The following is a 12,237-nucleotide window of genomic DNA, read 5'->3' as shown; positions in this document are numbered from 1 at the left end:
ACTCTTATATTTAAAGTATCCTTCTGTCAGTGTTTCGACTTAACATTTCTGCAATGATATGCTATTATTCAACGGCTTAATCTTAATAAGTTGCACTAAAGGTATACAGTTTTTCATTTACACCAAAGTTTCCAAAATAGAGCGGTACCGCCTACTTTTTAGCTATTTTATTAAGTAAATTATAAAATTTTGGGCACTTATAGAATTTTTGCTTTTATTTTGTTTTTTACTTATTTTAGTTTGCTATTTAGTATTTGACCTTGAGGTAATATATAAACAAAAACAATCTATTTGCTTGAGTAAAGTATAAAAAGTGCTTAAGAGAAAGTTCAAAATTGTTGTACATAGTCTTAGTAGCTTAAACATTAGTTTATATTTATTTAGTATAGAAAGATGAAGTCTCAGCCGACGGCCTACAAAAGTTAAAATTAATCTTTTTACAAAAATTGTTTAAAAATATTCTTTACTGTGTACTAAAAATCAAATTGATAACATATTTCAAAATATACATAAAAGCTTAATTTCATCTGATTTTCACAGCGAAAAATTACATCACGGGCCATATGTTTTCCGCCTATACTTTAGCTAATATTTTCACCATCAATATTGAGGACTTTATAAACTCAGGTTTATAAACTGCCCTAAAGTAATAAAAAAACCCTCTAGAACTATCAAGTCAAATTATCAGACTATTTAACAGCAAAATGGAAGTTAAATACGGAAATTTTAAGTTTCACCGTTCGCAAGGCATATCTATTTCTAAATTTATTACATCTTTTATAACTTGTCATATTTTGAATTATTTTTATTTTTGTATTTTTACGATTTTTGTTTAAGTTGTAACAAGCTTTACAAAGAACAATTCACGACGTTTTTTTACTTACAAGTATTTTTTACTGAGTTTAAGATAATAAATATAACATAAAGGTACTTCTTACTGCCGTTACAAGTAATAACTGTGAGGTTCATGATGCTATTTTGCTACAAGCCGTCAGGACATGCTACAATATTTATCTGGCATCGCGGAACGTAATTAATCAGGTTTTTTTAAAACATGTTTTTACCTTGAAAAAGCTAAATAATGTTCAAAATGTTTCTAACGTACCTTTTTTCTCAGACTACAGCCAAGACAACGTTAACTCAAATGCTCAATGTAATATTTTCAAGAATGGAAGCTCAGGCGGTAAGTGGCAAAAATATCATATTATTTAGTTTTAGACACTTTATTTATTTATTTTTACAGGAACATGATAAAAAGCTAAAAGAAAAACTAGAGTTGGAAAATACCTTAGTAAGTTGATATGAGTAGTGATTCTACAAAGTTTTGCGATTAAACTAATGTGTTTTTGGTACTACAAGTACTTGAAAAAGTATTTCAGTCAATGTTATTTGATAATTAAAACTTAAACATAAAAGTTGATAATTACCATTCAGCAAAAAGAAAGAAACGCTGAAGAACAATCTTCCTGTAGTGACGTTGAAACTCTTTCAGGTTTGTATTGTGTTTTTATGTAGTTCAAGATTGTTGTTTTATTTACAAATTATCTTTTACACTCATACTTTTTTTTTTGAATGAAAGTTAAGTTAAGGGCATAGGGGGGGAGGTAAACACCCTTTTTTGGTTTTTGATCTTATTTTATATAGTTTTTACTAAGCTACAAGACAATTTTTACAGATTTAAAAAAATCAAAATAATTTTTGAGATATAGCCGGTCAAAGTCAGAGGCAACAATAGGTACCTTATGGGAGGCGCAAACTAAAACGGCAAATAACTAGAAATCACTAAAAATCTATCTCCTCCTACGTTTTTTGAGATAACTACCTCAAATTTTTAGGAAATGTTCCTTGCAGTATTTAGAAAATTCTGTCAGAACGAAATTTAAAAAAATAAAAAAATTATAACAAAAAAACAAAAAAAAAATTGTTTTTTTTTGTTTATTTTTTGTATAATTTTTTTATTTTTTATTTTTTTTTAAATTCCTTCCGACAGAATTTTCTGAATATATCAAGGAACATTTCCTAAAAGTTTGAGGTAGTTATCTCAAAAAACGTAGGAGAAGATAGATTTTTAGTGAAATAGTCCATTTTTGCCGTTTTAGTTTGCACCTCCCAAAAGGATCCTATTGTTGGCTCCGACTTTGACCGGCTATATCTCAAAAATTATTTTGAATTTTAAAAATCTGTAAAAAGCATCTTGTAGCTTAGTAAAAACTATATAAAATAAGATCAAAAACCAAAAAAAGGTGTTTACCCCCCCCCCCCCCCCCCCTTATGCCCTTAATATTTCCTTTAAACCATAAATAAAGGTTTAATAAATTGTTAATTAATTTCTTAAATGAACAATAACAAGTTCTCATTTTATATACATTAAAGGTAACAAGTTGTCAAAATTATATTCAACATGTTATCAATACGAGACAATATTTCACTCTAGAGGTGTTCTAGAGGGGTTGTTGTCACTTTTTCACTGCGTTACTTTTCACGTATTCATCCGGATCTTAACCCTGAACCTAACCTTAACTCTAGTCCTGACCCTTAACTCGTGCAAAAAAGATGCAGTAAAAAAGTGACGCTTCGTGCAAAAGTGATTCGTTCCCGTTCTAGAGTTCGTCTGTTGCTATTTAAGACTTATTCAAAGAGAATGTTCTATTTGAATAAAAATTAATTAATAACTGACAATATCTAGAACACCCAAATTCTTATTTTTTTAAATAATTTGTTGAGTAAAATTTAAATACCGACTTTCTTGTGAACCAAGTTAAAATTGTATAGTTTTTTATTTAAATCCAACTACACTATTATAATAGCAATTTTAGTTGTTTTTTATTAAATAAGAAAAAGTGCGAGAAGTTTTGTAACAAGTTACCAAAAGATCTTGTTTACTTGATTATCAATTATCATAATTTGTGTAAATATTTTAAAATTTATAAACTAATGTAAATGAATTTTAAGTTTTTTTGTACTCGATCAAAATTATAAAATAAAATTTTACATTTAACGTATTTTTTTGAACATTTATAACTTTTTTTGATATGCGCACAACTGTATATTGTAAAGCATTGCATTGCCTCATATACTTTAATTCAAAAAAAAAACTAGTAATTTTCTATTTTACTTTTTTTTGTATGTTCATAGTTTAAAAATTAAGAAGCAGAATCTAATGTATTTCTTGATTTAGTAATTAATAGTTTTCATTACAACGTCATTAAACAAAAGAAAAACTAGAGTGTGAACTGATTTTTGACAATACTTAATGTATTTGTTATAAAACAGGTGAAAGGCATTACTAAGTAAATAAAGTTTAATAACTTATAAACTATTACTTGTTTATCGTTAAACAGTTATTTTAAGTATACTTAATAAAGACTTAAATTTATTCGGTTCTATCAGTGGTAAAGCATTTTAATTAGGATAGGAGATTAGATTGATTAACTTGTTTGTTAATTTTGACCCTTATTTTTAAACTGTATATTTAGTAGTTTTAAACTTAAGCTCTATCTAAGAAAGAATTCTTGTTAGTTTTTGGATAAGTATACAGTGAAAGTATAAAATACAGAGTATTTTTAATGTCTTCTTTCTTGGTTTTAAGTTGCGATGTTTTCAAACTGTGATTGAAATACATGACGTTATATTTTGATGTATATAGAAAAAGTTATAACAATTTAGTTGTTATTACTGTTTTTAAATAGCATGTTTTTTTTTCAAAATTTTTTTGCAGTGCATTTAAATTTTTTTTTGATTGTAATATAAATTTCCTATTCTTGATAAACAAGTATTAATAAGTCAATGTTAAATTTTAACAGAAAAAAAAGTTGTTTCTGATGATTGTAAAAATAAAGATGCCGATGACGAAGGTTTTGCTGATTTCAACGGTTTCCAACAAGCTAATGACAATGTTAATGGCGTCACTGATGTTGACGACGTCAGTGCTGTTGTTGAGGAGATTATGAACGATTTGCTAAACAATGTCAATAATATCGTCACTAATAATGAAGGTGAACAAAGTTTTGAAACTATAAAAAATAACTTTGAACATGGAGACGAATCAGCAAAAGGTAAAAATTTTGAAATAAAAACAATTTCTAATTAAACAAAGCCTTCTCGTTACTGAGTAATTAAATTGATAATTATTTTTTAAGTTCTAAAAAAGCTGTTCTAAAAGAGAAGCCTTCTTTTTTATTAGATATTTATTTTCTTAAATTAAAAATGAAACTTCTAAGCTAAGCTGTTGTTTTCAGATGCTTCATAACAATTTTGATAGTATATTCGAATATTAAGTTAAGTAAGTTTTATTACTTTTCTAAAACTACAGAATTTTATAAGTGTTTAAATTTTTACTAGGTATAAATAGACTTATGAACTGGCATATAGATTGTTTTGTTATTTGAAAGGCCATCACAAACAAAGTTGAGATGTTTAGCGCCATCAATAATAAAAATGAATTTTATCACACGACCCTCAGCATTAGTATCCGAGACAACCTACATAGATTGTCTCGAATACTGTTGTTGGTGGTCGTGTGGTAAAGTTGATTATTTATTGCTAAATAGGTATAGTAATAATTTAAACTATAAAGGAACATACAATATACATAAAGTTGAAGTTTCACTAAAATAAATTCAAAGAAAATAAATTATTTGTTATGTATATTCTTACAATTTTTTAAAGCAGTTTTATATTTTGTATTCCTTTTTAATGCTTTCTGGTCAATATAAACTCACTTCATTGAAATACAACTTGACATATTTACATACTTATTGTTTATGTCTAAGTTAATTAAATAAAATAAAAAATACTTAAAAACAGTTTTATTTAAATTAAGTTTTCTTTTGTCAGCAACCAAAAATCATTCTTTAAATGGAGATGAAACACCTGATCTACCGAATGGTGATGAAATCCAGGAGAATGGCTCTGTGAAAGAAGAAACTCAAGTAGAGGAAGTAAGTGGAAAGGAAAACGATGTCCTGCGAAGAAATTTAAGCGTACTGCATGCTCTTCAGAAAGATGCCTTTCTTGTTTTCAGGTAAAAAAAAGTTACAAAATAAACATTTATTCGACATATGGTATATAAAAACAACTTTTCTTAAATTTAGTTTAAAAAATACGTAAAATTTGGTAAAATAAATGTTTGTTTTAAATTGAAGAATTTTTTTTTCGTGAAATAAAAACTTTTGCAATATTGAGATTTTTGAACTAGATTTTTTATCTATTCATTATAATTTTTAAATTATGCAAAAATGCAAAGTTTCTATAAGTGTAATAGTGTCAAATCTTGTTTTTATTCTAAAAAGTTTAAATAAAACCATGGCTTAAGTTTTTTGATTAAAAAAGATCTTTTACTTTTGTGTACTGATTTTATTTTATTGTATCAAATGTAACATATTTATTGCAGGAGTTTTTGCAAATTGAGTATGAAGCAGTTGTCGGATGGACCTCCTGACCCGAAGTAAGTTTTTATTAAGAATAAGTCAGCTAAATGTGTTTTTTATTGATTGTTCTTATTTTTTGTATTTTGATAGAAAAAAACTACATTTTCAGCACAGTATTCTGTGTTGTTTTATTGTTTTTGAAATATTTATTTATAATGTTTATTTATAAGCAAAAAATTACTGCTATTTATTTACTTCAACGAATATAGTATTTGTTTCCTAAAAAGCAATTTTAATGTAATGAGTCATAGTTTTAATAAATTGGTTGTTGTAGACTGAAGTGTAAAACAATTTTTTTAACTATGAATGTGATCGAATGCTTTGTACAAAATTGTTTCAATCACACTATTCAGTACTATATTTTAATTTAAGTATAAGTTTTTACGTTTTAAGTAAACAAATTTTATGAATTTTAAGTTATGTTTTTGCTAACGTATGCTTTTATAATTATGTGTTTCTTTTATCATTTAAGATCTCATGAACTACGATCAAAAATTCTATCATTGGAACTTTTGTCTTCTATTCTTGGAAGTGCTGGACCTGTATTTCGGGAAAACCCACTTTTCATAAGTGCTATTCAACAAGTACGTATCTATAAGTTTAGACAAAGATTTCTATAACGGTCGAATAAATGTTTAATTAATTTTATGTTGGCTTTTAATGTTTAAACTATGTGTAATAAAATCTAAAAAAGCTTTTTGAAATCGTTGAAATATTTTAAAGAAAAAAATTAAAAATATACTAGATTCAATTAATCTTTTAAGTTATGAAAAGTTCTAGAAGAATTTACTTTATAAACAAATAAGTTACAATGTTTTACTTTAGTATAAAAAATGTGTTTTAAATTCAAATTTATATGCCTAACAAGTTTCTAAGTTTGCTTTTTATTAGTTGTTCAATTTTAAAAGAACTTAAATGTCATAATGTTACGTGTATTGTACCTGTATGTATTTTTATTATTTTATATATGTTATATGTATTTTTATAGGAATTATGTTTGAACTTTTATAGACAACTAAAACTATAAGACAGGTAAACTATTAGAATATATACAGTTAACATTAAAATGTGACATTAATTTCAGTTATTTTGCAGCAGAATTGTTTTTTGATAATGACTAAGGTAGAGTCGAAACGCTGTCACATTGAAATAGACTATGAAATTGTTATGTGTAACTTTTTAAAACAATTATTAAAAGTTCATACATCCCCTCATACTGTATTTTGTTATATTTGAGTCAAAAGTTGTATTTTTTACAAACTTTGTAAAATTAAGTGTTTTTAACTTGGAGCTTACAGTTTCGTTTAAAAGTAGTTATCAAAGTTTGCTTTAATCTGTTTAACTTAATACATTTTACAAGTTTTAGTTATTAAAGGCTGACTAATTGCTAAATTATGTATTAGTAGTTAAATTGTTAAATTACAGTTTTATTTCTGTTTAGGTTTTCTATATTTTTTGGTAGTTTCTCAATAATTGTTATGTTAGAAAATTAACTGATATTATTATTTACAGTACTTGTGCGTAGCTCTAAGCAACAATGCTGTTTCAAACGTTCCACAAGTGTTTGAGTTATCATTGGAAATATTTGTTAAACTTCTTAAGAATTTCAAAACCCACCTCAAAGGACAAATTCAAGTAATTAAGTTTTTATGTTTTGCTTTTAACGTTTTTATTTACTTACATGGCATTAAAATAATTTATCTGCCTACCGTTTATTCTTTATAATGTTAATATTTTTTAATGAAATATATAGTGTTTAACAATATGATATTATTCGTATGTATCTAAAGAAAAGCAAATTTATTTAGAACTTGCAATGATTTATTTTTTATGCATCTTTTTTTTCAACAAAGTATTTTTCAACGTAACTACTTTTTTTTTCAACAAAAATTTACTTAGTTTCGTTGATAAATAACAATTAAATTTATTTGTTTAAGAGCAGCAATTACAGCTCGTGTTCAAGGAGATAGATACAACCTTATTATTTCAAAGGTTTTTTTACAGAACAATGTTTCGCTATGTAGGGCTTTTCAGTTATTATTTAAATTATATAGTATGTTCTATTTGAATAAAAATTTAGTAAGAAAATTGTTTAATAATTTTTTTTTTGAAATATTAAGTTTGTATTTATCTCCTTGAATTCAAGTTGAGAACTGTAATTGTGGCTCTTAAAATAAACCAAAACTAGGAAAAGTTTTATTTTACAATCTTTAGTTTGAATTTGCGTATAACTTGCTATTTTTCACAGGTTTTCTTCAAAGACATCTTTTTAAACATGCTTGACGCGTCTTCAAGTTCACTATTGTTGAAGTCTAAGCTGCTGGACTGCTTGTTATCTATTTGCCAAGATGCGCAATCGATAGTGGATATATATGTGAATTACGATTGCGACATGTCTGCTGCCAACATTTTTGAACAACTTGTATCATTGTTGCGTAAAACTGCTCAAATTCAAGATATACCAGTGTCATCTAATGCTGTAGCTAATGAGGTTGTAAAATTCATCTTTAAATCAGAAACGCTCAAGTCATGTATATTTTTTTATATTCAATTATCTATAAAGTATGTTTAAGCTAACAGTCTGATTTGGTATACAGGAATGTAATAATACTGTTAATTTAACTTATATTCTTATATTTTTTTTAGTACTGTGTATTTAAATAATGAATATTTTTAGATACGTAAAATGAGAAAGAAAAGTTTGGAATGTCTTGTAACATTAGTGAGAAGTTTGGTTGAATGGTGTAATGACCTTTATGTTAATCCACAATCTATGACTAATCTCGGTAAGATAATAATTGTTAAAGTCTAGATCAGGGGTCGGCAAACTACGGCCCGCGGGCCAAATGCGGCCCTAAAAGTTAAAAATTTGCGGACCGCGAGCTTCTTTTTAGCCAAAAATATACATTTTAAAAACAACAAAAATTTAAGATTTTGTGATAAATACTTACACTTAGGCTCTTAATGCAATAAACACTCTTTATAAGCTTTATTAGTCCTCTAATATTGCTTAATTTATTGTTATTTGATCTTAAATTCAAAATATTCATCTAATAACTAGATTTTTTTTTTAATAATAGCGGCCCTCAATGGTTTTCTTCTAAATAGTGCGGCCCGCGAGTTACATAAAGCTGCCAACCCCTGGTCGAGATAAATAACATCTATTAATTTTTAGTGGTGTAATTAAAAAAAATCTTTCATTTTAAAGTTATATGAATTTAAAATTCAGTTACGGCCTAAATAGATATTGCAGTTAAATCACAAACAGACAATATTAAAGCTCTGCATTAGTAAATATATTAAAAAAATATTTGTAAATTGGAAAGGTATGTTTTTATTTAAATAAAGTTATTAAATTTTTATTAAACTGCTGTTTTTCATTGTAATTTTTTTTAGAATGAAATTAAAACAAAGACTGTAATTATTTTGCAGTTATTTTTATAAATTTAATTTTGATTGTTTAATTCTCAAAGCTAAATAATTTATTATATCATTATAAAGTTTTCAATAAAATAAAAGTTTATATTTTTGTTATTTATTAATTGTGAAGATAATTTGGTACTTAAAGCCTTAGGAGGTGTTTTGTATTTTATAAGCCTATACTATTTTGTATGTTTTAAACTTAGCTACTAGGTACTTTTAACAGCATAAAAAAGTGGTATAAAAACGATTCTAATGTTTTGTTATATAGCTAAATGTTATTTAGTGGATGTATATTATGTGTATGCATTATCTATTGTGAGTTTACTTTATACTTATTGATGTGTTATAATTTTAAATAATCACTTTCAAACCTAACTAAATTATTAACACAACACGACGCTATTTAAAATATGTTAGCAAGTTAAGTTATAATTATTAACGTTTATGCTATATAAGTAGTCATCGGAATTCATATCACTATAATAAAATATTAAATAAAAATTATAGATATAAAATCTTTATCTCGAAAAACTGAAACAGCTTATTTAGTACAACTGTAAATCTTACATAAGCGGCTCTCAAGCTTTTAAACTTAAAATAAGTATTTAGTAAATATTTTAATATAAAGTTCTGTGCACAGTACAAAATAATATTTAGCTACTTTTAAAATGTTAATTTTCCAGAAAACTTTATGTGGACAGAAAAATCAATGAAAAATTTTAAAAACACTGCCGTACACAATTGCACATATAAACTGTTTTTTCTAAAATTTATACTTATTTATTAACTGAAAAATAGTTTTTTTAAACATACTGTTGCAACAATGTACAAATTTTTACCAACAGTTTAACCGCTTAAAGACGCTCTTAAGTAGTATTCTTGTGAAAAATAACAAAAATTACATTATATTAACTTCATTATAAAAGGCCGTTAAATTTGTCTCTAATGAACCAAAACCCATTAAGAACTTATATTTTTTAATATTTCTTCAGTTTTAATTTCACTCGTATTTCACAAGTTTAAAAGAAATTTTAAATGCTGCGCACTATACTAGACAATTTTTAAAGCTTTATAAAATCAATAAGTTTGTTTATCGATTGAATAAATAAAATAAAACTAATGAAGATAAGTAAAAAAGTTAAGTTTATGAGTAAAACTGTGCTTTCCTTATGTTGAAATAAAATAAAACCAGTATGTGTACTTTGAAAACTTAACCCTCTAGAGTTGTTCTTGATTTATGAGCAGCGAAGCGTCGTAAATAAATATAGTCTATGCGTACTAAAGCAGTGTTATAGATATTTTAGTGTAAAATAGTTGCTTATTTAACAAACTAGTGTTTTATAAAGGCAAAGAGCATCAGACAACTTTAGGAGAGCAATCTTCATCACAGTTGGCGAGTAATAATTTTCATGGTAGCAGCACTATGTCCATGCATAGTGATTCCTCGGATGCAACGATGAATAGCAGTAGTGTACAACACAACCCCGACGTCCTTGAAGATATCAAGCAACAAAAAGATATACTTGAACAAGGCATACTTCGGTTAGTTTTTGTTATATTTGAATATCATTTTAAGTTTGTGTTCAATACTATTGAATGCCTAATTAATTAGTTTAAATTAAATCTCAATTTTTTTTTTTATGAAGAATTAGATATAATTAAATAACCTCGTATATTTCATGTATTCTTCAATTATTATATCAAATATAAAAATGATTTTAAATAATACAATTTGTTCTTAAAATTAGATAAACTAAATATAATAGATTTATATAACAAAGTTAAAGTATTTGATAATAAATAAGTTTCAAGCATACTAACGAGTATTTAAAAATCGATTTATATATTACCAAGAATGAATTTTCAGATTTAATTCAAAACCTACCAAGGGTGTAATCTTCTTGCAAAATAATCAAATGATAGGTGCATCCCCCATGGATGTTGCAAAGTTTTTGCAAACTGAAAGCCGATTAGACCCAACAATGGTCGGAGAATTTCTTGGTGAAAATGAAACGTTTATTATTTGCTTAATATTTTAAAAAGTTTAATAAATGAAAAAATGCTTAATTTTTTGAATAATTTAAAAAATAATAATCTGAAAATTACGTTCATTCAATTAACTAAGTAAAATTTATTTGTGTTGCAGTTTTAATAAAGAAGTCATGTATGCTTACGTTGATTCATTGAACTTCACGGATAAGGATTTTGTATCTTCTATAAGATTGTTTTTGGAAGGATTTAGAATACCAGGAGAAGCCCAAAAAATTGACAGACTTATGGAAAAATTTGCAAGTCGTTACCTTGATTGCAACCCACAGTCAGTTTATTATAAAAAGTATTTTAAATTTTCACTAAAAATTAAGTTTTATTGATTTTCACACATAATATTTGTAAGATATTTTACTTTATTAAACATATTGTTTAGACACATTAAACGATAAACTTCAAAGCTAATCAAACAATTTTACGATCATATCATATAAGTTTTTTATTGTTAATGTTTTATTCATATTTTTACATAACTTTTTTATGATCTAAGAAAGTAAGTTCAAAAAACTTTGTCAAAACTATCTTGTTAAGAAACAATTTATGACTTGTTTTATTGTTTATTATGTAAGTGATATTTCAAAAGTTTTTGTTTTAAAAATGTGTTTTAAAATTAGCTTTTACTTATAGACACTCAAGATTTCGTAAACGATAAATTAATTTATATACAATAACATGTTGAAAGTATTAAAAACTGCTTAAGGGGTCGGCATAGTTTTATACACAACGAGTTGGATTTATATGAATAATTGTTCATCAGCAGTAGTAAATATTTTTGCAACTACCACCAAAGTTTACTAATAAACAGTATAAAACTATATTGGTGAATATTATTCGAAAATCAATTTATTTAGTTTGCTTTGCACAAGTTGTTTTAAGAACAAAAAGTCGCGTGTCAACATCTCTGCTTGACTTGTGGGTCGTAGTTATATAGCTTCTGTTTGTACTGCATATGTTATATTTTGATGTATAATTTAAATGTTTTTATGATATTTAAAAATATAAGTTCAGTATCACCATAGTAAAAGTAATAGACTAAGTACATTTTTAAATTAGTTTATATCATTTTTAAATTAGTTTATATCAATGATTTTAAACTTGATTGCTAAAAATATTCTACTAAGTTTAAAATAAAAAAGTTAATTAACAACTGAAAAGAAAATTATTTAGTAGTTTTAAGTTACTTAACTTAAGGTTTTTAAAAACTCTGCAAAGCATATCGTGAACTCAAAGTTTTGTGCACACTACATTCTTCGCATGTATTCATCTAAACCAGGGATCGGCAGCCATTTGTAACTCGTGGGCCAGTTTTCCTAGAAGTAGTTTTTCGCGGGCCGCA

At 25.9% G+C, this 12,237-nt stretch overlaps 1 protein-coding gene across 3 annotated transcripts in view; it reads left to right on the top strand.

Moving 5' to 3' along the window:
• Nucleotides 1–12,237, top strand: part of LOC145834775 (brefeldin A-inhibited guanine nucleotide-exchange protein 1-like) — a 43,999-nt gene that overhangs the window by 14,698 nt on the left and 17,064 nt on the right. For 2 of the 3 annotated variants that reach the window (XM_082942288.1, XM_082942287.1), the window contains 14 exons: nt 928–1,041; nt 1,118–1,183; nt 1,244–1,291; nt 1,435–1,492; nt 3,804–4,055; nt 4,837–5,023; nt 5,393–5,446; nt 5,902–6,013; nt 6,942–7,064; nt 7,678–7,920; nt 8,107–8,215; nt 10,199–10,394; nt 10,720–10,866; nt 10,999–11,169. In XM_082942288.1, the coding sequence (XP_082798414.1) occupies nt 928–1,041; nt 1,118–1,183; nt 1,244–1,291; nt 1,435–1,492; nt 3,804–4,055; nt 4,837–5,023; nt 5,393–5,446; nt 5,902–6,013; nt 6,942–7,064; nt 7,678–7,920; nt 8,107–8,215; nt 10,199–10,394; nt 10,720–10,866; nt 10,999–11,169 (1,880 nt within the window). The remainder of the gene's footprint in view (nt 1–927; nt 1,042–1,117; nt 1,184–1,243; nt 1,292–1,434; nt 1,493–3,803; nt 4,056–4,836; nt 5,024–5,392; nt 5,447–5,901; nt 6,014–6,941; nt 7,065–7,677; nt 7,921–8,106; nt 8,216–10,198; nt 10,395–10,719; nt 10,867–10,998; nt 11,170–12,237) is intronic. The other variant, XM_082942289.1, reaches the window with a different exon arrangement.

Source organism: Thalia democratica, chromosome 4 (assembly GCF_965202585.1).
Source record: "Thalia democratica chromosome 4, ktThaDemo2.hap1.1, whole genome shotgun sequence".
Taxonomy (NCBI): Eukaryota; Metazoa; Chordata; class Thaliacea; order Salpida; family Salpidae; genus Thalia; species Thalia democratica.
The sequence above is the reverse complement of the archived record's forward strand: the minus strand, read 5'-3'. Positions and strand labels throughout refer to the sequence as shown.